Here is a 25,815-nt window from a genome sequence, read left to right as displayed (position 1 = left end):
TATACAGATACCCCTGCTCTACTTGCTATCTTTTCTTTTTTTGCCCCATCGCTTTCGTTTCACTTTCGCTTTCTCTTTCTCTTTCTCTTCCTCTTCCTCTCTCTCTCTCTCTATCTCTCTCCCCTAAGCTTCTTGTGCATGGAAAAAAAACATTCTGGTTCCTTGCTTTTCTGTCTCACAACTGAAAAAACAAAAGCGCAGCTGATTGCTTAGGTGACTGATTGTAAACACAAGGTAGCAGCCACAATTTTACAGAAGCCAGAATGGGAGATATTGCATAAATGGATTTATTACCTTTAACAGGCTGTGTTATACTCTAGACTTGTTCTCATTATAGAAAATAACTCTAAATATTTACTTTATGTATGGCAGTGGTATATTTTTTAAATTAAAATGATCCTTATATTATAGGATAGATACTTGTATGTAATGAATCCCAGTTTCCCTAATACAGATCACTGATGTAAGATGTCACTTGAGCTTCATGGAGTTTCCTAAACATAAATACTTTAATTTTTATTTCAGGCAAGGTTCTTTTACCAAATTACCTGGGAGAGGTTCCTCCATAGGAAGCGATATTAAGTGGTTATTCTGCTGATGCTGAAGAATTGAATTACTACTTGCTACCAGGGCAAATCTGTTCTTGGCATCTACAGTTGGAACTCAGAGAGAATTGTCCCATTTAATATCATCTACTTGTACACAACAGACCACTTACCATGTCTAATCCATACTTGGAAAAAGAACATTCATAATTATCCCTACAGTGCTATGCCTTTTGAGAAAGATTTATTAATTGGCTTTAATCTATTCATTTATTGCTTTGCTTTTCCCTCCCAAAATATGACAGTGCTTAGTCTCATCATATTTCTCTTATTTCTAATGAGTATTTAATTAAAAATAACTGACTCAGACACAGAAAGGGCTGTATGTAGGTGTGCAAGATTTTTTTCTTCATGATATTTAGCAAAATTGGATGATTTTTTACTCAAAACGCCCAAGCGCAGGCTGCTCATGATTTCATTTGTGTTTTAGTGTGCTTTTATTATGAATGTGGTTTTGCCGTTTAACTCTTGACGTACAAAATTATAGCATATTTCTGTAGTTTTTAGAATTAGTTATTCTATGGGTTTATATTGAAGATTTTTTCTGCATCGATGAAAATAGTTGATAACTGTTTTTTTGACTTTTTCCAAGGTAAAATTATGTCCACGCTTTATGGCATAGAAATTTGGAGCCACAAATGCTTATTTTTCAAGTTTTGAGTGTCTATGGAACTGTATTTTGAGAAGCTTTTATTCCTTCCCAATGAGATATGGGTGGCTGTCCATTTTGCTATGGGTTTTTATTAGTTAATACCAGTCTTCATAATATAAACATCCCCTTCCACTTCTTACATGATTTTCAAGTCACATGGTTCTCTCTTGAATCAATAACACTGGATTCTTGCAAAGATTATAACCTTGAACTCTCTGCTCTCCAATATTTTTCAAAATTTGCACTATGTGACAAATAATTCTTGTCGGGTTGCACAAAACTATGCATTCTATTCATCTTAGTTAAAGCACATGCCACCTTTGGATCAAGCTAGACCAGAATAGACCTGTATACAAGAATACATATATTTCAGTGCAATATGTACATTTGGTAAGCACCAGTCACCTTTTCTATAAAACGGGGATATAATTAACTACCTTACAGGTTTACTGTGATAATTGAATGAAATAAATCATGTGAAATATTAAGTACACTCCTTAGAACAAAAAAGTGCTAAAAAATTTTGGTTATATATTTTTGAATACATGCCTACAATGTATAAAAGTAGTCACCTCTGCCTGAGGACAATGGGAAGGTGTCACAAAGGAGGTAAACACCTAAATCAGAACATGAAGGATGAGTAGGAATTTTCCACAGAGCAAAAAAAAGTAAGGGAACAGTATGTGCAAAGGCATTGAGGTGCAGCAAAAGGGAGAAAGAGGGTAAGGGATGGGCCTAGTTATAAAGACAAATGTAGACGAGGTTGAGAGATTTAGATTTTATTCTGGAAGTGAATGGTATTTAGTCTATTAGATTTCTTTTTTTATTTTTGTTTCCTTTAACTATGAGTCTTAGAAATGAGGGAAAATGTAGCAAGAATTATCTAAGTCTTCATTCACGGTATTATGAAAACACTAATGGACAAGTCTTAATTTTAGACATCAATTTAGTTACTGAAGTAAGTACAATAATATTGAAAAAAATGAGAATATGTAGAATTCAAAGGATTTGAAGTGCACATGTTTCTGTATCTTCAGCAGTATTTATCTTGAAGGTTTAATTGTCAGTTACTCTTCCGTAAATATTTTTAAATGCTTTAAGGTAACATTATTAAAAGAAATCTGTTGTAGGAAGGCAATAAATTGCTCTCTAATTTGTGTGTTTTGAAAATTTGCATTTGACAGTACTCTCTAAGCAAAGCACTATAAAACATTTTCCTATTTATAGGATGAATACATTGTGACAGAAAATGTGATAGAAAAAAAAATCTAAACATAAAAAGACCTAGGTATCATCATACCACTAATACATTTCATGACCTTGACATAATTACAAAACTTTCCTGGGCCTCATTTCTTTATCTGAATAAATTGATTTAGTTCCTTCCCTGTGGTGAGCTTGAAGCCCCAGTTTTGTGATTATTCATCATCCATTTCCAAATATACAAACATTTTATGAACAAAACATTGATAGAGCACATAGTGGTTTAGATATGAATACAAAATTTTGTTTACAGGGCTCCTATTGAATACCTTTTTCAAAGATTATATAGGAAGGATATTAGATTAATAAATAATATAGATGAAGTTAGATAAAGTTAGATAAAGACAGATAAAGTTAAAATTGATAATGCAAAGAATGAAATGACTTTTAGAGTTTTAAATTATGTCTATATGCAGATCTGACAACTGATATTTTTAGTACATTATTAAAGTTTGGAGATGTACTTTTTCATTTATTCATGTAATTTACTCCTTTGCAAAACATTTGCCTAAACATCTCTAGATGATTTTATATATATATATATATATATATTCTGATGTTCTCTTTGACATAGGTAAACATAGAACTATTTTTCTCTCATTTGTAAACTCAGATGTAAATAATATGCTTTTTCTTAGGAAACTGTACTATAAAGTCTTGGTAGTCATTAAATTAACGAACACATTTTTAAAAAATATTTATTTATTTGGCTGTGCTGAATCTTAGTTGTGGCTTGTGGGATCTAGTTCCCTGACCAGGGATCAAACCCGGGCCCACTGCATTGGGAGCGTGGAGTCTTCGCCACACGACCACCAGGGAAGTCCCCAACAAACACACTTAAATTATTGCCAGGTAGTAAGTTAAGAACTGGAAAATATAGTTTAATAAAGTTTAATAGGCAATAGCCTTTAATGATTTTCAGTTATTTGGATCAAATTTTCATCGTTCTTAAGGTTAAAAAATGCATCTGTAAGCCACAATTAGTTATAGAGTTAATGGGTGAATGAATAGTCACTCTTCAGTTAATATGAAAAAGACCACTGTTTATTTATGAGTTAATATATTTCTGTAATTATAAGCATAAAATGTGAAATCTACAGCAAAGTATGTAGTAACTGAAATGTGACCCCTAAGTTTGCTCTCCTTCAGTGTCAACCTTTATTTAAAGGGTGTTCTGCAGAATGCTAGTATTCCTTCATATGCTTCTTAGAAAATAATATTCCATGAATAAACGTTTGGGAAATGTTGGATTCAACAAAGTGAAGCAAATTGTGTTTCTTTTGTTTCAGCGTCAATCTTCCAGAGGAATCTTAATTTGAGCACTGAACTCATTTTTTTGGTGATATCTCATGGGACTAGAGATATTATGTATGATGTATTTTGGGAAATATAGTTCTGTTTAAAACATTTTCCATAAAGAAAAAATTTAAATTAAATTTAAAAAATTGGGGCTTCCCTGGTGGCGCAGTGGTTGGGAGTCCACCTGCCGATGCAGGGGACACGGGTTCGTGCCCCGGTCTGGGAAGATCCCACATGCCACGGAGTGGCTGGGCCCGTGAGCCATGGCCGCTGAGCCTGTGTGTCCGGAGCCTGTGCTCCGCAACGGGAGAGGCCACAACAGTGAGAGGCCCGCGTACCGAAAGAAAAAATAAAATAAAATAAAATAAATTGTAGCTCACCTGGCCTCTGCTACTCTGAGAGGAAGATGGGGACTGCATGGCCAGATGCTCTTCTGGGGAGGGACAGGACCGCACTGCCACAAGCTTCTCATAAGTTTACTATTAGAGCACTATTTCTTTATTCTTTAAATGTGTAAAGGGGAAATCCAAATTGAAGCCAAAAAAAAAAAAAAAAAGAAGAAGATTGAAAGTGTGTTTTTTTAATAGAAATAAAGTTGTAGTTTTTATTTAAGTTTATTACATGATGGGCTAGAAAAACAGCTAGCTGCAAATTAGGATAATTGTCCTTTTCTTATGAGATTGGTTTGGAGGGTGTAGTGTGGAGATAGCTTTTTTCTATGTGAAGTACGTGTTTCCTTTAAAGAAAAAAAAATCAACATAAGAAAATCCCTGAGAGTTTTCAGTACAGATGTCTCCAAAAGAGTTATTGCTGCCAAGATTTTTTTTCCTTGGGTGTCACATAATCTTTGTATAATTTATAAATGATAACAAAGCAGTCAGGCCACATTCATAAAAGCTTAGTGACACATAATTTAGTTGAATCTGAGGATTAGAATTAATTGTCTCTCTTTGTTCTAAGTTCTAAATCTTAGTAAATGATTCATGCATGTCATTACAGCTTAATATTTGCATGAAATCACAGTTTAGCTGGCATAATTTAACAGCAATTAAAAAGCTATTTAATTGTCATGCTAATTGGTCTGAGAGCCCTTGAGGGAGAAGGGTGTCTGCCGTTTTTATTTAAGTATCTCTAGGCGGACAGTCATATACTTGCAGACACCCATAACATAATTGATAACATTCTTCCTGTTCTTGGAAATGTAAGTGAATAATAATTCATGTTTTTCCATTATAAATAAGAGAAAAGAACAACAATATGAATATGTCATTCTGTAGGAAGACATTATTATGATAATGATAATGAATCTTTATCTCCTAGCCATGAGTCTAGGTTGGAGGTAAAGAACTATGCCTATCCCTGTGCTCTAGTTTTTAATCCCTTCCATATTTTCCTTTCTGAAGGTAGACGTTTCTTAACTCTCTGGAACATGAAATGTACATATAGGTGTCTGAGTCCTACCCATTAGGTTGCTGATATCAGGATCCAGCAAAATGAAAAAGGAAAATGTAACACTTCTTAATATCTCAAAGCCAATACACAATCATATAGATTTAGGAGTGATGTTATGCTACTCTAACAGTATATAACAGATCTTGCTACTGAGTCCTCTGTACTCATTTAGACCATTCCCCACACTGCAGCCAGAATGCTGTTTTTGAAACACATCACTTCTGTAGATAGAATCTGTTAGTTTCTTCCTGTTAAGTATAGAAACATATTCAGACTCATTCCAATGAGCCAGCAGTCTGGCATTATCCAACCCCTTCCTGTTCCTTAAAACTCACTTCTTGCTTCCTCCTTCCGCATTCTAGCCACAGTGATCTTCTGACAGTTCCATGACTATTTTAAAATCTTTTTTGACTAAAGAGCCACACATCTTCTACCTCTAATATTCTTCCCACCCCTCTGAACATCTTCCACATCACCTATATTAGGCCTTCTCAGAATGTTTCTCAGGTTATTTCAGCTCCTTTCCTTTTGATTTCTGTAACTGCACTTACTATAATTTGAATTTTATTCTTCTGTTTGTGTGTGTGTATTTGTGTTTATCTAGCCATTCAGCTAAAATGTTAATAACAAGAAAGCAGAAATAACTTTTATCACATTCATGCTGTAAGCCCAAGATCTAGCAGAATATCTGGCACACATTGTAGTCACTAAAAATATATATATTTAATGAATGAATGACCATATCTTGAAATCCAAAAGAAGCTTATATCAAAAATTGTATTTCTTTCTATGGAGAGAATGTCACAGAGAATTCTTTCCCTCCTTCTAAGCAAATTTTCTTAATAGCAGCAATTTAAAGAACTGTTTAGATTTCTTAAAACTAAGCTTTTTAAAATGTGGCAGGAATGTTAATTAGTTATTTATACAATAAATTATTTTTCAAAATATCTATCATAAGCACAGTCTCTTACAGAAAGGATTCTGTGGTATTTCACAACATAGTACATAGCACAGTGCCAGGCACCGAGTAGACCTTCAGTTAATATTTGTTCAGTGAATGATATGAAACTGAGGTTTGAAGGACTCGGATAAGTGTAAAAGATTATTGACACAATTTTAAGAAAAGGCTGGAATAGTTAAAGGATATAAATACTCTATGCAGTGTGATCCGTATGGAAAAATAATGAGAAAAAAGAGAGCAGATGCTCATCCACCATCCATGAGAAACATGGTTTGTGCACTCTTGATGACAAATAAGAGGATTGTGTGGGTCTCTTTATAAGCTTCTAAGGACACACTTACTTATGTTTAGTAAAGTTAATCTAAATAAAAGTCTAGGTACCATTTCTTATGTATACCCCCTTTTATCCCTTCCGTATAATGCTTTTGTCCCATGAAATTGGCAGGACCTAGTAAAAGCCTTTATGCTGCCTCCAGTTTCCCTTCCTCTTCCCCTTCTTCCAAAGTGTCTGTCCACCCTGAGTTTATGGCCATTTATTCTCAGCCTGTGAGAAAAAGATTCTTAGAGAGATTGTCCAGAAAAATGAATGGGAGTTTTACTTACACATCAAGCATAGTTTGAGGACTGAAAGACTGAACACAGCATGTTTTATATATGCATGTTACTATTTTTTCAAAATTTTAAAATGATGATGTAATTATTAAGATGTATTTAAAACCATCACATAATTTAAAATAATGTTTTGTTATATATTTTCAGTCAACAAATTTAAAAAGTATAATTACTATCTTTTGGAGATCTGTGGCTTTTGATATTAAATATTGAAATTCATATACCAGAAGTTAAGATATAGACCATCTTCACCCCTAAGACTCCACTCTTACTAGACTAACTCAGATATTTTTAACCATATTTCTTTATTGTTTCCATCAGAAGAAAGAGCTCAAACTAATATAAAAGACAAGCAAGTGTTTATTGATGACATTTTCAAGTTAGCACCATAATTCATTGTCCTATACATGTACATTTGTTTTTTTAATTGCTTTCTCTAGGGCCACCTTCAGCTCCTAGGAATGTGGTTTTTAACATCAATGAAACGGCCCTTATTTTGGAATGGAGCCCACCAAGTGACACAGGAGGGAGAAAAGATCTCACATACAGTGTAATCTGTAAGAAATGTGGCTTAGACACCAGCCAGTGTGAGGACTGTGGTGGAGGACTCCGCTTCATCCCAAGACATACTGGCCTGATCAACAATTCTGTGATAGTACTTGACTTTGTGCCTCACGTGAATTACACCTTTGAAATAGAAGCCATGAATGGAGTTTCTGAGTTGAGTTTTTCTCCCAAGCCATTCACAGCTATTACAGTGACCACGAATCAAGATGGTAAGTTCCACTGTTGTTCTCTCAAAACTTATCTATAATTCCCTTTTGATGCTTAATATCCCTGGTGGATCTATATTCACTGAGGTGCAATTGTACACTCTATACATTACAGGGGTGATTTTCTGGTTGTTGTTCTTATTGTTTCCCAAGGTGCAGAAAGATATTTTTGATATTACTTCTTAGTAGTAATGGTCAATTAGATATAAAGCTTCTCTTTAATATCTATGCATTTATGTTTTTGATATAATCCTATACTAACATATCTTAAGAGCAAGTCCATATTACTTACCAACAAACATCAGACATAAATAAGAGGTTGCTACATGAATTGAAATTCAGTTGCCGTACTTATGCAGCCATCTCTTTCCCATGTCAGATAAGCAAATAGTAAGAATTTATGCTAATTATAATTCATATCTATATTGTAAAAACAATGCAGCCAGCAAGCCTAACCATAATCCACTCCTAAAAGAAACAGCAAAAAATATACAGAAATGTGTCTAAATGCTGCTGTTTAGGTGCAGTTTTGTGTAAAAAATAGTTAAACTTTTTTAAAAACTCCAATTGCCTTCAGCTAAATGGTCCCTTTTAACACTACAGGTTTTTACTGCAATGTAGTTAGGCATGAATAGACCTATGATTTTTTAAAATATATATTCTCTTTAATTCTCCCCATAATGTAATTTATCACAAAGCATGATACAGGAAAAGCTTCAAAGATTTTAAAAACTCCCTTTGAGAAGCATTCATAAATTATGTTGATACAGAAGTGATTGTCTTATAGAAGAAAGTATTGTTTTATATGTTTTATACTATTCTTTTACACTATATTCGTTTGCTAGGTCTGCTATAACAAATGCCACAGACTAGGTGGTGTAAACAACAGAAATTTAATTTCTTATTGTTCTAGAGACCAGAAGTCCAAGATTAAGGTATCAGCAGAGTTGATTTCATTCTAAATCCTTTCTCCTTGGATTGTAGATAGCCATTTTTCCCTGTGTCTTCATATGTTCTTTCCTATGTGCATGTCTCTGTCATAATCTCTTCTTGTAAGGATACTATCATGACAGATTAAATCCCACCCATATGACCTCATTTTACCTTAATTTCATCTTTAAGGGACCTATCTCCAAATCCAGCCACATGCTAAATTCAACATATGGATTTTAGGGGATGCATTTCGGCCCATATCATGCATTAAGGCAGCTATGGTGATATTTAAAGTAGAAATATATGTAAGATGTTGGAATACTATTCAGCAATAAAAAGGAACAAACTAGTGATACACACAACTTGAATAAACTTTAAGGGCACTATGCTGAGTGAAAAAAACCAATCTCAAAAGGATACATACTGTATAATTCACTTACATAACATTCTTGAAATAACGTAATTGTAGAGATGGAGAATAGATTCTTGGTGGACAAGGGTTAGGGCTTAGGGAGAGAGGGATTGGCTATGAAGGGGTAGCAGGAGGGAGCCTTGCAGTAATAATATAGTTATGTATTTTGATTATGGTGGTAGTTACATGAAGTTAGATATGTGATAAATTGCAAAGAGCTACACGCACGACATGCGTGCATGCACACACACACGAGCTCTGTGGATTTTCTCAATGTTGGTTTCCTGGTTTTGATGTTGCACTTTAGTTATTGCAAGTAGTTAGCATTGGGGGAGGCTGGGTAAAGGGTGTATGGGACCTTACCATACATTTCTTTTGCAAATATCTGTGAATCTATAATTATTGCAAAATAAAAAGTAAAAAAAACACTGCTAAACCTATAAAGTATACAGGAAGAAAACTTAAATATTCTACTAAAAACATATTTGAAGTGGATGTGACTATTTTATTCAAAATAATATATATAAGTTCACTTTGCTGATAATCTTCAGAAATACATCTAATAAATAAAGCAAAGCCAAATAATACTGTAGAATCACCATTTTTATATTTAGTATATAATATTCCTCTTCATCTAGCAAACTGCTCCACATCATAGAATTTGCTTTATGATTGTTCAAAATGTAATTCTTGTTTTCTCTTTTTTTCCTTCTTTCCCATAGTGTCAACAAAATCTTGTCAGATGTGTCTTCAACATAAAACAGATAGGGTCTTCTGTTTCTCTCTGCATTAGCAGATTATTTCTAAGCCTTTTTTCTGCCACTTGATTAAAAAAACTATAATCCAGTACAACTGTTCTAACTATAGGGTATAAATAATTAAGTTTGGGAATAAAAACAATATATCACTTTAAATAAAATATACATGTAAATATGTTTACATAATTTCATACATTATACACATAGCAGTCTTTCAGGATTAGAAGAGAGTTCATTTAGGCTATTTTTCTAATTTAGCAGAAGGGCAGGATACGAACTATTTCCCACTTTGAAAATGAGAGAATTTATTAAAAGTGTATGGTTATAAGGACAGAAATTATACAAAGCATGAAACAAGATACAGTATCCATATATTGAGGCTATGCATTCTGGTAGGGGACAGTATTATTAAATAATCCTCCCCAGTAAATTTATTTTTGAGAAGAATATTGAGAAACAATTATTGTTCATTTAATTCAACTTTGTTTTAGTTATAAATTATAATGAAAAATCAAAATATATTTAAATTTTGTTTGAAAAGTACATCAAGGTCCTAAACTGAGCTAAAATATTGCCACATATATGCTTTATAAAATATTATGACCAGTCTTACACGTATAAGCCACTTATCTCCATGTCATAATTTTGAGAGGCACCAAGAAGGTCTTCTCTTCTTGTGTCTGAAATTCTGATGTTAGAAAATCATACTTTTAAAAATGCAGATATTCCAGTCAAGGGTAACATTATGAAATAATTCAATCTGTGCATGCATCCATTACTCTCTTCATATCAGAAGGGGTCAGATCCTAGTGTTGGGTAAAAGGAGCTTATAGAAACTGGAGTGTCCCAGAACCAGACTTGAGCTGTCATCATTGTGTGCAGCTTTAATAAGATAACAGTGTTACTGTTGCAGATAGAGGGAGGGATTTGCCATCATTCCACTTGGGTATCTTTGGAAATTCTCTTTGAAGTGACTCAAGAGGCACTGTCCAAAGTTACAGGGTAACATATTACAATTTTGTTGGACTGAGGGGACCACAGTAAATTATTTGTCTCATTATCTGTAGGTTACATATCATTGTTTTCACACTAAAATAGAAAAGTGATATGAGCTATTAATAAGCCTTTAATTTATTCAACACATGTATAGTGGTGAGCGAGCTTTTGTGAATTTTACACCCTGGTGGGGAGGCAGATAACAAATAATTTGACAAATACATAATTAGTACTGTGATAAGTCCCACCAAGGAGAAGCTCAGGGTGCTCTGAGAGCATGTATTATTCAGGTCTAGAGAATAAGGGCTGGTTTTCCTGAGGAAGCAGTATTAAATTAAGTTCTGTTCTGAGAGATGAGTAGAATATGAGTAGGCCATGTGAAGCCAGGAGAAGGGAAAGAATGCTGAGTAGAAGGAACCAAGCAAAGGTTGAGCAACTGAGGGATTAGGCCCTGATGACTAATGGACCCAAGAACATCTAACAAGTTGGTATATTGAAGAGGTACAACAGGATTTGGGGAAGGACCTGAAGATTTAACTAAAATTTGGAGAAATGAGTTGGTGTCTGCAAAATAGCCAAGACAAGTTAGGGGAACAACCATTTAGCAGAAGATGCTGATATATCATCAGGGCCAGAGGTAGGGAAAAAGAAAATCAGCAGAATAATAATATTGTACATGAGGCAACCTTGTACAAATAGGAAATAAAATAATAGAGACTGAAAAATATAGACAGTTGCATTAATTATGATTTTACTATTCTGTGCACAGCGTGAAACGTGAGGATAAAGAGGAAGTTCGCATCAAATTACCTTTTCTTTCATGTAGTTGATTATATGTATATGTCTTTTCTCATACTTAAGAAATATTAAGGAAACCCCATTAAACAACCTTGACTTAATTGTTTGCTGTCTGCTTACAATTACAGAAATGTAAAAAAAAAAAAAAAGAAATTTCCAAATCACTTAGACCCACTTAGCTGTAGTTAGGAAAAACATTCCTTGATTATCCTGATTCTAGTTGGATAAATAAGATTATAGATTTAAGACTGACTCTCATAATTAGAAATCTTTGCAATAAACCTTAATTAACTGACTTCTGCAATCCCTAAAAGCTTTTTTGCAACCTTCTATTTTGATAGTTTATTTAAATGGTCTTTAAAGGTGGTTCATCTAGAGAACAAAACAAGAAAGCAACACCTAGAAAACATTTGATTTTAATCCTCAGTGCATGATAGAAAAACTAAGCTGTGTAGTTTAGTAAAAGGAATTATTTAGGTCATAGACAGGAAAGGAAAATGTTAATCATGGATAGCCTGAAACAAATTGTGTTTGTAGATATCCTGACATGTGCAAAAACCTTTAGGGACCATGTTCAAAGTGAAAGACATGCTAAGTTACAAACCAATTCTGCTGATATTTACTAAAGGGTCTTTAAAGCAATTATTGTCAGAAGCAGTTTGTCCAGTCCTTCAGCTTCCTAAAATATATATTCAACACTCCTGTCTCTGCCAATGGGTGACTATTCTGTATAGGTCTTGCTTTAGGTTTCCATTTTGATTGCAGATTTCATATATTTGCTCAGGTAGCAATAATTAATTGAACTAACACTGAAAATAGATTTAAATCAACAAAAGCCTCCATATATTTATAAACTTGAGATGTCTATTTGATTTACAGTTCACTGCATTCTGAAAATACAGTCTATTTCAAATAGCAACCTTTTGCACGTTGCTAGAGTAGGTAATTAGGGACATTATAAACATTCATTCATCTTTATATCTGTATTCTAATTTATTTTATGTCTGGATATTCCTCATAATCCTCACTGTGTTTTGAAAATTCTTGACAGTGTTTTGAAAATTCTTGACAGTGGATATTCTTTTTTCTAAAATCTGTGCAAGTCTACTCAAAGTATAAAAGTTTTAAATGCTTACTAAAAATATACTGAATATAAGCCAGTGGCATGATAAGTTAAAGAAAAACAGCAATAACCGTAATTGAAGCTAAGAGTGATGCTATATTATTTGTATTTTACATATTTCTTAAACATAAGAAAATTATATATTCAAAAGCCACAGACACTTTATATTGAAGGATAAAATTTTCCTATCTTCTAGGAAAAGTGTTTTTCTTCTGAAAAGTGCACTGAATATTTTATGTAGGGAAGATAATTGAAATGTCAGTCTAGTTAATCACAACTAAATAACTTTATGGTCCAGCCAAATATTAAATTATGATAGAGTCTGCATGATTGTAAACTTTGTGTTTAGTCCTGGGAAACATCAAATTACTCCCGAGTTTAGTGTCCTTTTGTGGCATGCAACTTTTGAGTAAACGAATGGTATAGAAAAGGCTCTTGACCTTAGCAGTGAGTTTCCTGAAGTTGGTAAATGGCTCAGCTCTTAGTCAAGAAGTGTAGAAATTGAACTGTTCCCAATCACTTGTGTACAATAACACACATGGTTCTCTCTCACTGGATCATAATCATATTTTTAATAGTTGCTTTTCTGACCAATGTGAAAGTTTCTTGAGAACAAGGATGTTGTGTTATTTGACTGAACATATCCTCAACCTACATTGACTACAACCTAATAAATCTCTGTTAACTGCATTAACAGATATTGGAGATGGTTTCAGTTAATCTTTCATTCATTAATTTATTTCATTCATTCATTAATTTATTTCATTCATTCAAAAATATTTATTGAATATTTACTATCTGACAGAAACTGTTCAGTGTGCTAGAGATATAGCAATAAAGAAGTACAAACCGTTAATAGTGTCCCTTCGTTCAGGACATTATATTTTAGTGTCAAGAAGTGATATGTCCCATGAAGAAAAGCTAAACACAGTAAGAGGTTTGGAAGTGGTGGGGAAGGGGCATTTTGCATAGGAAAACCAAAAACACCTCTTTTGATATAACACCTGAGCGGATCATGAATTGAAGAGAAAACCCTGTGAATATATAAAAGAGTATTCCAGGCAGTGGGAATTAAAAGGGCAAAGCCTTAAATTTAACCAGTAATTTGTCTAGAAATTAACTGGAAAGTATTATTGCACATGTATTCTTTAGCGTGTACTAAATTTCATGCTCACTAAGTCCTGTGGTGCTGTTCTTATAGAATTTTTAATAAAAGATTTTAATCAACACTAAACCATCCTTTAATAGCAATCAAGGGGATTTTTTTGGTGATTGTATATTGCTAGAAAAATATGTTTAATCCTAAACTTGATTTTAAGTAGTTGGCTTTTAGAGTCATCAGCTGTTTCTCTGAGAAATTCTCATTTGTGCGTTTTTCAGGAAAGGTGATAAAGTGTTTTCTTTAGCATAAAGTAATAAGATCTTATTGCTATTTTGATGCCTCCACTACCACATTAACAATTTTAATGGCATTTCTCCATATAAATTGAAAAATTAGTAATAGAGATTGTTTAGTAAAATATTTTAAATCCTATAAAAATAAATCTGGTTAGCAGTGAAGATAAATGCATATGATCACATTTTGCATAATCTATGACTGTCATGATGTAAGGTTCTACTTTATGGTTGAGAACTGTCTAGCACATTGATTGCTCATTTTCAATGCAATTCTTTGTTTTGAAAATGGGCGCCAATTTAATTTCCTTAACTAAACTCTGCCTGCATAACTTGACTGATTTGGATAACTGGATTATTGGATTCAAATGTGGTTGCTCTTAAAAACTAGGTTTTCATTTTGGGGGGATGTTTTCTAAAAGTCCCTTTTACTTCAAAGTAAATATTAATAAAGATTTTTTTTGAATAATGTGAGAATAAAAATAAAAGATTTTCAAGGTTGATAGATTATTCTAATTATTATTTAAAATGTGAAATGTCTTAATAAATAGTTTGTAAAGATTGAAAACTAATTGCTGACATTTTAATCAGACTGAAATTCCATGTAGCATCTTTAGATTAAGTAGCTTTTTTTTCCTTCCATGTATTCTTCAGCACTTTTCTATTTGGTTTGGATTCTAAAACAGTTGCAGCTACATAATTTGTGGTACCCAGTGAAAAATGAAACTGCAGGACCCTTTGTTCAAAAAACAGAAAAAAAAGGGCCGTTAAAGGTACTAACATATAAAGGCTTTTCCTTCTGCAATTTCTGTCTCTCAACTTGTCATGGTGCTTTTTTAATTGCCATTTAATGTCCTTCTAAGTAAAGTAAAAGTAAATTTCAAATTATTAGCATGAACTTTACCATTCCTCTTTAATTGCTCAATGCTACTTTTAAATGTAAATATAAGAGCATTTAACTCATTTGTGAAATCATCGAAATCACAGTTCTTTTCCTAGAGTCCTGCACCACTCCCTATCCCCAGTACCCAAGGGTATCTCAAGCAGACCAGAGCAGACAAATTAAGACAGACTCAAAAAGTTTGGAAAGAGGAAGAGAGGGTGTCCCCAGGCACTGATCCAGGCGAGAGGCCCTCCCTCTGCACAGGGATACTTGTAGGGTGATTGAGGAAACCTCCAGGTTCCCAGGGCTTCCAAACCCACAGTGGAAGGGAAAACCCTAAGGGTCTTTGAATCTCCTTCCCAGAAACTATTGGCTACCTGCATGGAGTGGATGAGAAGCTTGCCCCCACTAAAATGTGGCCTCTGCAGAACAGAGACAGCCAACACACACACACACACACACACACACACACACACACACACACACACTCACTCACTCACTCACTCACTCACTCACTCACTCCTCTACACTCCACTCTCCAGTGCTAGAGAGCCCTACCTAGACCCTTCTGTGCACATGCCCAGATCCCCACTAGAGACAGGAGACAACCCAGAAATGTGGTCCTCCCTCCTCAGAAGTTAACAAAGTCACTTAACCCAGGTGGAGAATGGCAGCAATCCGTGGGCAGTGCAGGGATTGGAAGACTGCTTGGCAGAGAGCAGGGGGGAAGACAGGGAAAACACATCCCCAGGAATGTGGGGAGGGTGGGTGGCCAGAAGCTGGACCTTGCCTAGAGCCGGGGCTTCAAGCTCCCAATGCACACTCCATTGTCCCATCAGACTTCACTTACAAAACATGAGTTAAAGATAAAATTATTAAGAATTTCAAGATGGGGCTTCCCCGGTGGCGCAGTGGTTGAGAGTCTGCCTGCCGATGTAGGGGACACGGTTTCATGCCCCGGTCCGGGAAGATCCCACATGCCGCGGAGAGGCTGGGCCCATGAGCCATGGCTGCTGGGCCTGCGCGTCCGAAGCCTGTGCTCCGCAACGGGGGAGGCGCCTCCACAGAAGTGAGAGGCCCGTGTACCGCAAAAAAAAAAAAAAAAAAAGAATTTCAAGATGACATTAGATGATCATTAAACCCTAAACAGGTTCAGGGAGCCATGCAACTGCGGTAGGCACACACTCTTGAAATCGGTCCTGAAAACGTTTTACAAAATAGTGATGTCGTTGTTTTTCCCATTTACCTCTATGTGTTAGTCAGCAAACAACTATAGTCAGTAACTATGATGTGCAAAGTACTGTGCTGTATGCCATGTAGTGAAAAATAGATGCATGTTTGAGTGTTTGAGACATGGTGTCTACTACAGAGCAGTCAACAGTCTTTCATTCTTTAAGATTCTTTAGAACTTAGCTAAATAAAGACTAATTAAACGTATAATATCTGATTCAATACGCATTTGCAAGAAATGAGTGCCTGAAATATTACTTAGTACACAAGTCCTTAAAATATGTATAAAGTAATAAATGATTAAATAGTGATAATGGCAGGTGGTGAATGTTGACATTTCACTTTTCTGTTTTTATGAAAGAGAGACTAGTTGTTTGGCCACGTATTTATTCTGTTATACAGTGAGCAAAGCTTTTAGTAATAAAAGATTAAAAACAAAAAAAATGAAAGGTAGTTTCATAATTTGCCTAATGCTCTTCTAATTATTTTGCAATTTTAATAGACCTAAGGGTAGATTTCATAGCTATTGGTACCTTTGTTCTCTGCTCTATATTGTTGTATTGAGTCATTTCCAAGGTGTACCCTGAGATAAAAGTGTTTTTTTCCTCAAAATAATTATGACATGACTCATTGAATTATTTGTATTCATCCTTTCAAATTGTTATCCAGCTTACATATTTCTTAAGTAATCTCTCATTAAAGCAAATAAATAGTATTCCAAGGGTGATAAATATATCTATAATATGTGAATAGAAATGTACTTTTCATTCCATTTTGTTTTGTCTTTAAAAAGCTTATTTTACTCGTTTGCTGAATCACTAAATCTCTAAGATATGATTACCTTTTACTTTATAATGCCTGTGTGAATTGATGTCCTCTGTTTTTGACTTCCTATTTCAAGGCTGTTTTATATAAATAGTGAATGATTGACTACTTTCTATGGGTTTTAGATTATATATATTTAAAAAAATTTTTATTTGTCTATTTATTTATTTTGGCTGCTTTGGGTCTTCGTTGCTGTGTGCGGGCTTTCTCTAGTTGCGTTGAACGGGGGCTACTCTTCAGTTGTGGTGCGCGGGCTTCTCATTGCGGTGGCTTCTCTTGTGGAGCACGAGCTCTAGGCACATGGGCTTTAGTTGTTGTGTCACGTAGGCTCAGTAGTTGTGGCTCGCGGTCTCTAGAGCACAGGCTCAGTAGTTGTGGCACATGGACTTATTTGCTCCGTGGCATTGGGATCTTCCCGGACCAGGGCTCGACCCGTATCCCCTGCATTGGTAGGCAGATTCTTAACCACTGTGCCACCAGGGAAGTCCTTAGATTATATTTTGATAAGTTTTTTTGATAGTTATGTCCTATCTCATAATTTTATGTTTTTAAATGTTTTTATTACTTTTTATAAAGATAAATGTTGGTTAGTTGCAGATATGAATTGCACATTTAGATTTATAGAAATTGAGAATAGGTTCCTCATTCTATTTTTATGAGAATAAATATTTCAAGTGCTGACAGTTTTGAATATTTAAAATGTTCAACTGCTGTCTTTATTTAGCTGTTTTATCCAAAATGTGAGATACTTGTATTAAGAGCAGAACAATTAAACTCTATTTGAAGTTCTACTTAATTATATATTTAAATTTAAAGATAACTGACATGGAAAATTATGTCCTAAAAAAAACTGTTTTCCAACATCTGAATTTTATTAACCTAACTGCTGCCAGTTCATATTAGTTTTATACTTATAAGGTGACAATTTTCATATGCCTTAAAGGACCTCAAGAGAATGTAGACTTCAGCTACAAGTCATCAGGCAAGATGTTCTTATAAATGTTATAAGTAACATTATATAGATAAATATATTTTATATTATAAATAAATGTTATTTTATCCCATTTCAAAGATCTCTAAGAAAGAGCTCCAATTCTCTTGTATATTTTAACCGACTCTTTTAGGGTGGTCTTCCATGTATCTTGTCTAAAATCTTCCTTCTGCCTATTAGCCTATTTAAGAAGAAAATACAAAAAATAAATTGCACTTCAAGAGCTAGAAGTTCTTTCTCTGAATAATCACTCTTTGTAGATGGGAAGACCATCAGTAGAACATTCTATTAAGATTATTTCTACTTATTTATTTGTTAGAAATAATTTTTTTAAATTTTAATATAATGTAATTTTTATTCTAATTTTCTCAATAAAAGAAAGAATCCATAATGTTAGGTGAAATGCAAAAAGTAACCTAATTGCAATTAATTCTGATAGACCTTTTTTTATGATACAGCCTTGATATATCCACTTTCTTTACACCTGAAGAATTAGATAAAGTTTTTATGACCTTTTAAGACCAAACTCCTCATTATTGTACTATGATCTAGAACTAACTATCTTTCTCTAAGCTGTTCTCTACAAATGTCCCAATTCTTTTCATTTCCCTTATTAATTTGAATTTTATTTTCTACTTCCATAAATTTTTCTTTTCTCCCTTGTGGTAGCTCACAGTCTCAGCGGAGGGAATGAAGTCACATACTTGCCTTCATGTGACTTTTAAATCCATTGTAGCTTGTCGTGGTATCAGAGGTATCAGAGGTACTATAAGCAGAGTATGGGAGGAGTTACCCTTTGTTTGATGTAAATTTGCCCAACAGGGACTTGAATTTGTAGGGAAAACTATTATTTTATTCTTTATTAAAGTATAGTTGATGTGCAATGTTATATAAGTTACAGTTATACAATATAGTGATTCACAGTTTTCAAAGGTTATTATGCTCTGTTTATAGTTGTGATAAAATTTGGCTATATTCCTTGTGGTGTATAATATACCCTTGTAGCTTATTTTATACATAATAGTTTGTACCTCTTAATCCCGTACCCCTATATTGCTCTTCCCCACTTCTCTCTCCCAACTGGTAACTACTAATTTTTTCTCTATATCTGTAAGTCTGTTTCTCTTTGTTATATTCATTAATTTGTTGTATTTTTTAGATTCTACATATAAGTGTTATCATACGGTATTTTCCTTTCTCTGTCTGACTTATTTCACTTACCATAATATCCTCCATGTCCATCCATGTTGTTGCAAATGGCAAAATTTCGTTCTTTTTATGACTGAGTAGTATTCCATTGTGTGTGTATGTATATATATATATATATATACACATACATACCACATCTTCTTTATCCATTCATCTGTTGATGGACACTTAGGTTGCTTCCGTATCTTGGCAATTGTAAATAACACTGCTATGAACATTGGGATGCATGTATCTTTTCAAATTAGTGTTTTTGTTTCTTTCTTACTCAGGATTGGAATTGCTGGGTCATATGGTAGTTCTATTTTTAGTTTTTTGGGAAACCTCCATATTGTTTTACACAGTGGGTGCACCAATTTACATTCCCACCAACAGTGTACAAAGATTCCCTTTTCTCCACATCCTCGCCAATATTTGTTATTTGTGTTCTTTTTGATGAGAGTGATTCTGACAGGTGTGAGGTGATATCTCATTGTAGTTTTGATTCTCATTTCCCTGATGATTAGCGATGTTGATCATCTTTTTATTTGCCCATTGGCCACCTGCATGTACTCTTTAGAAAAATGTCTGTTCAGGTCTTCTGCCCATTTTTTAATCTTTTTTTTTTATGTTGAGTTGTGTGAGCTGTTTATGTATTTTGGATATTAACCCATAACTCTAATTTTAGGGTCAAAAGATGCTAAAATCATTTTTGCTTAATTTTTTGATAACTTAGAAGAGTATATATGTTTGGGATTTATAACAACCAAGCAAAAACTCAGAATATACATTGTCTAAACATAACACATAAACATGGCAAACAGATGGTATTGCTGAACTGGATTTTGCATAAAAATCACTTTCTTTATTTTTATATTTTCATATTTCAAGAACTAATTGCTTTCCTCTTGATTCCATTTTTTTCACTGAAATTTTGCTTAATTTTCTTTGTAAAAATTTTCTTAGGAAATATGGCATCAGGTTTCCATAATATTATCTAAAAGTTCACTGCATTGTGCTTGTATATTGAAAGTATCATCTATTGCTAGGACAGTGAAGGTGTTACATAATTGCAAAATGTAGTGCTGCTTCATTTGTACATGGTTCTTTAAAAAATGAGTTCTCATTTGAGTACATCCCTTAAAACATGAAAAGTATATTTAATCAAAATCAATGAATGAATAATTAGCTTACATTTCAGGAACTAATTTGTATTTCTAAGGAGAAGATAGAAACAGTTTCTGATTAAAGGAACAGAAGAGGTAGCCTTGAAAAAAGTTCTTAATATATGGAGAGATTTAATATAGGATAAAGAACACATATAAAATCAATGGGAAAAGTATACATCACTGAATAAAATGTATTGAGGGAAACTTGCTATTTAAAACATTTCAAGTTAATTCTTTACTAAGAAAATACCTGAAAGAAATCCCAAGTTATTAAACAGATAAATGTTAAACATAACATCTTAAGAAAAAGTAAATATAGGTAAATATATGACTAAATAGAGAAGCATATAAAAAATAAATTACAAAGCAAAGGACAGATGAGTTTAATAGAAATTTCACATATCAAAGTCATTATAAATAAAATGAAAATAAGCAGTAAGCTGGGTAAAATACTTGTGAAGAATAGACTATGGTAAAATGGGCAAAGGATGAGCAGTCAATTCTTAGAAGAGATACAGTTGCCTAATATGCATTAAAAAAGAACTTCATTCTTGCTAAAGTTCAAATAAATGCAAATTAAAATGATAGGTAATTTTCTTCTAATCAAATTGGACATGTTTTTGTTTTTTGTGAGGTTTTCTTTGGTAAATGGTAATGCTTATGTGTTCTTAGAGTATGATTTGGTCAGAACTCCCACGTCACTACAGGAAAACTACAAAATTATATGGCAATGTGTTTCCAGTGCCTTAAAATTACTATATCCTTTAAACACACTACTCTATTTTAATATCTAGGAAAGATGACATATAGAAAAACTATATGTGTGTACAAACATGCATTATATATAATAAGGAAATGTATAAATATCCTAAGTGATGAGAAATAAATAGTGAGTAAAATGTATTATGTCTGTAAGATGGAATGTTAAGTTTAATGAATGAGAATAATGTTGACAGTACTGTAAGGACTGCAGGATTGGAAACTATATACATCATCACCCAACTATGTAAACAACTGATGTACACATATAGTCATAAGAAAATGAATAGCAAAATTTTCTAATGTTGGCACTGTTTCTCTCTGTGTGGTGGGTTTATGATTGATTAGTTCTCTAAAGTGACTTGTAAGATCCTTCATGATCTGGCCCTGATTATCTTATTATAGCTCCTTATATTTACCCGGTCTCCGTACTTACCATGCTCTGCATTTCAATTGCATGCCCATTTTTTCTGTTGGTTTGTCATAAATGTTCATATCCCCAAGGCCTAACATGACACATTTCACATGAAACTATACATTAAATATTTACTAAATAAATTAGTGAATTAAGAGGATGGATATGTAAACACACACGCGCACACACACACACACACACACACACATTTCTACCATACATAAAGTGAACCTTTTAAAGCTTTAATACCCTGATACTTTTGCCCCTTAGTCATAAAGTGCTCACTTAGGACATCAACAATAAGCATTCTATTCGTAGGCTTATCATTCTGGAACAGACCTACAGAAGGCATAGTGTTCAGTTGTGTAAACCTAAGCAAGAATGCCCTGAAAATATACAGGAGAGATTATTGTCTATTTGGTTTTTCATAAAACCAAATTTCATATGCTTTGTACATAGTTTAGCCTGCTATTTACCATCTGCATTCTCATGAATTTGTAGCTAATAATGTCATTTTTTAATTCTCTTGAAATGTCCAGTAGTTTAGTCATATAGAGAGACAGGAAACAGCTGGTCAGAATCTGATCAGCTCTGAGTTCTAGTCCCTAAACTGCTACTATCCAGCAGTGTAAATTCAGGTAAGTTATTTAATCTTTCTGGACCTCAGATTCTTCATCTGCAAAATAAGTATATTGCACTAGATAACATGATGAGCACTCTAATATTCAGTAATTGCATTGAATAACATGATGAACATTCTATGTGCACAGTCTTTTAAAATTTAAAATCAGTGTTCTATATAATTCCAAAGACTTGACATAATAAAAATAAGAAAATAACACAGTTTATGAATTTGACACCTCCAGTAAAAAGAAACCTCCTCCCTAAAAATCTCGTTGTAACTTTCCATGTATACGGCTCTTGCTGTAGGTCTCGTTCTGTAATATTTTACAGTATTATTGGAAGTTTGCCATGGTGACTTCAAGTTGTACAGTTGTTTTTAGAGGTAAAGAAGAAGTATCTCAGTAATATTTCATCCCATGTGCAAGATCATATTACTTTAGTCTCAGAGAGAAGAAATAAAAATCTGTTATTTGGAAAATAAAAATATGTATTGCGTTAGAAACTTGACTGTGTAAATAGATAAAATTTTCATGGTTTAAGCATAAAAATAAAAATGTCGTCCCCTCCTCTCCTTTCTTTCCTTTTTTTCCCCCACACTCTGTTCTCTGTCATTTTCAACTGCTTTTTTGTTTGTTTGTTTTTCTGGTTTACCACTTGCTTTGATCATATATTTCTCAAGACTGTATCTAAGTCATTCTTCAAACTGATTTGCATGTGTTCTTTATTCTGTCACTTAATTCCATGATATGATAAATTCCAAATATAATTTAGTCTTTCAGCAGTAGAATTTAAGCTCCATGAGGGCTGAACTTTTCCACTGTATTTAATTAGTCAGGTCACTCTACCCCTGGAGCATTGAAGAGTACTAGGTATAAAGCTCAGTAAATTCTTGTTTAATAAATGAACAAGCAAACATTCATTAAGCCATAAATGCATGATCAGTACTATGGCTCCTCATATAGTATTGATAAGAAAGGAAGAAGTTATTGTGGCTTTCTCAAATGCCTTACTTACTCTAATTGAGGAGACAAGGTTAGCAGTCTGAAAAAGGCTAGCAAAAAATAAAAAGAAGCATAGTTTTAAGTTAAGTGTTTAAGTTATAAGAATGAGATTGTGAATGCTTTAGTTCAGAGGAGGAAGGCTTAACTGAGCTGGAATACTTCCTGGAGGAGCTTTACCCTAAAAGGAAGAAGATCATTTGGATTTGCCATGTAAGAAGTGTTGAGCCTTGAGATTATGAAGCCATGCAGGAGGAACAAATTTTCACAATTTGTTTCTGGCAGGGTTGTAGAAAAGCCTAATTCTTCAAGTGTATATCTGAAGAAGTTTTCAATAAATCAAGATTTACACCACAGTCAGTCTTTAATAAGAAAGTTATAGAATGATGCTCATTCAATTTAGGAGGCATTTTGCACGCACTATTATGGAGTAGGTCTTAGTAGCTGTGTTATAATCTGCTTCCTCAAACATGAGCAGTGCTGGATAAAAAGAGTAGAATATCAAAGATGAGATTTGCCAGAAGGAGAAGCTTACTTCTGGGGGGTTGTTCTTTTAAGGAAGCAAGCGTAGCAAAAAATAGTTTCCATCTGGGAGCAAATTTACATGGCACTGTTACAAGGTGCAGGTTTGATAGTGATTTATAAACAGCCATTAGAGTGGGATACTTGTCTTCCCACAGCAACATCTCTGAGTACTAAGCACTTTTTGGTCAAACCCCTAGGATTTAACTGCAGGGTGTTCAGTTATAAAACCGTTTTTCATCGATCTGAGCTGTTGAGTTCTTAACTGTAGCTTATTTTCACTTTGATTTTGAAATCCAAAAATGCCAGTCACAGCATTTAGGAACTAAAATCATTGGCACAGGAATTTAAATGAAGAGTGATAAATCAAGGCTGCCAGTGGCTACTGCCTCAGCCAGGGGCAAACACCACAACCACAGGTTTTAATAGCCTTGCATGCCTAGTTTCAAATTGAGTGTGACAGATTAAGCAGGAAGTTAATTACTATCTTGAAACAAATAGTCTGATGTTGATTGGAAAGGGCATCATAAAGATTTGTTTTATGGTGACAGAATACCCATAGGAAACATTAGAAAATAGAGATGTACAAATATTGATTAGTTCAGGTAAAAAAAAAAGGGGGGGAAGCGGGTGAGGGTTATTATGCATCTGGTTAAATGCGTGCCGGTATATGAAAAGGAGACTTCCTCTGAGAATAGCTTTGCTAGTCTAAAAACAGGAAGTGAATTCACGGATGCATCAGAATCTTGGTACCTACATGGTGGATGAGGTAGTAGGTGGCCCAGGTACCTATATCTCTTCAACTGCAGACCAGTTATTATAATGCCTGTCAACTCTTCTCATGGCAGAAGCGCTAAAATGAACAACTGCACCTAGAGTGAATATGACCTTAAAAACCCAAAGATACTATAAATCACAAAATTCTTAACCAGTCCTTCATTTATTTTTCTGTACCTTCACTCCATGGCCCTTACTGTCTTTAGATATTTATTAGACAGCAGCTTCCTGTTTAAGTCATTTCCTACTTAATGATTTTTAATACTGTTTGAGGAAATGTTTCAAGAAAGAATCTGTTCTTTGAAGTTCAGATGGGTCTTAGGAAAGATATAGTTCAACTTACATTTAGTGAGATAAAGTTAAAAATCACTTACTGTGTCAGACACTGTCCTTAGCACTTATATTAAATCATAATAAAAACCAGCCCAGTAAGTTATCATTATAGACATTTTCCAGTTGAGGAAACTGACATAAAAAGACTAAGTAAAATGTCAGCTTCACCCAGTTAAGACATAGACAAACCAGAGTTTGTAGTCAGGTATTGTGGGTCCAGAAGTGTGTGCTCTTAACCATTAGAATACATTGCCTTTTGAAACCTGGGCCTGGAGAGAGCAGCAGTAGTTACAAAAATAATTATCAGTTGTAACTTTTTCACGTCAGTCATTTCACTTCTCTACCTGTTGCAAGTCAGAAACATATCTTCCTCAGAAAATAAAGATTAAATACAAAGATTAAGGTAGCTTTTTATCAGGCTCTGTAGGAAATATGATGAGCTACCACAGTAAATGTATAACCTCCAGGAGGCTTTTGATCTGTCCTTGGAGCACGTGAACCTTGCTAGCCTCTCACCACAATGTCTTGCCTAAATGAGAGTCAATAAATCACAGGATACCTAAATTCTATCCTTAAATAGAAAATGTTCTTAGATCTTTCAAAATGTTTGTTCTTAATCCTGAAACAAGTATTTTTGCTGTTCATTAATATCCATGTTTATAATAGGGCACATTTAATAAATTTTAGAGAAAAAACAAAATTAAATGATATATTTAATAAAGGAAGAGTTCAAATGCATTTATTCTCTGGTACATTTATTCAGATATATGTATTTTGTCAATTCCAAAAGAAACATATTTGATAAAACTCCAGCCACTCCACCCAGCCATCGTGGTCTCTTTTGATGTTGCCCAAACACCCCAGGCACATTCCTGCCTCATGGCCTCTGTCCTTTTTGTTACCTCCTTCAGGTCTTTGCTCCCGTGGCATTTGGTCACAGAAACTTTGTATGGCCACTTTAGTTAAAATTATAATTTTTCACGTCTACCATTCCTGACTACATTCTCTGCCTTCTTTTTTTTTCATGACACTTATCACCATATTCCATTTTACTCAAATGTTTATTTTCTGT

The 25,815-nt window shown here is 33.9% G+C and overlaps 1 protein-coding gene across 2 annotated transcripts in view; it reads left to right on the top strand.

Moving 5' to 3' along the window:
- The window catches only part of EPHA6 (EPH receptor A6), an 893,594-nt gene that overhangs the window by 359,007 nt on the left and 508,772 nt on the right, over positions 1-25,815 (top strand). For both annotated transcript variants that reach the window (XM_049710017.1, XM_033433353.2), the window contains exon 5: positions 7,285-7,620. In XM_049710017.1, the coding sequence (XP_049565974.1) occupies positions 7,285-7,620 (336 nt within the window). The remainder of the gene's footprint in view (positions 1-7,284; positions 7,621-25,815) is intronic.

Source organism: Orcinus orca, chromosome 5, assembly GCF_937001465.1.
Source record: "Orcinus orca chromosome 5, mOrcOrc1.1, whole genome shotgun sequence".
Classification (NCBI taxonomy): Eukaryota; Metazoa; Chordata; class Mammalia; order Artiodactyla; family Delphinidae; genus Orcinus; species Orcinus orca.
Note: the sequence above shows the minus strand (reverse complement) of the source record. Positions and strands in the feature narration are given on the sequence as shown.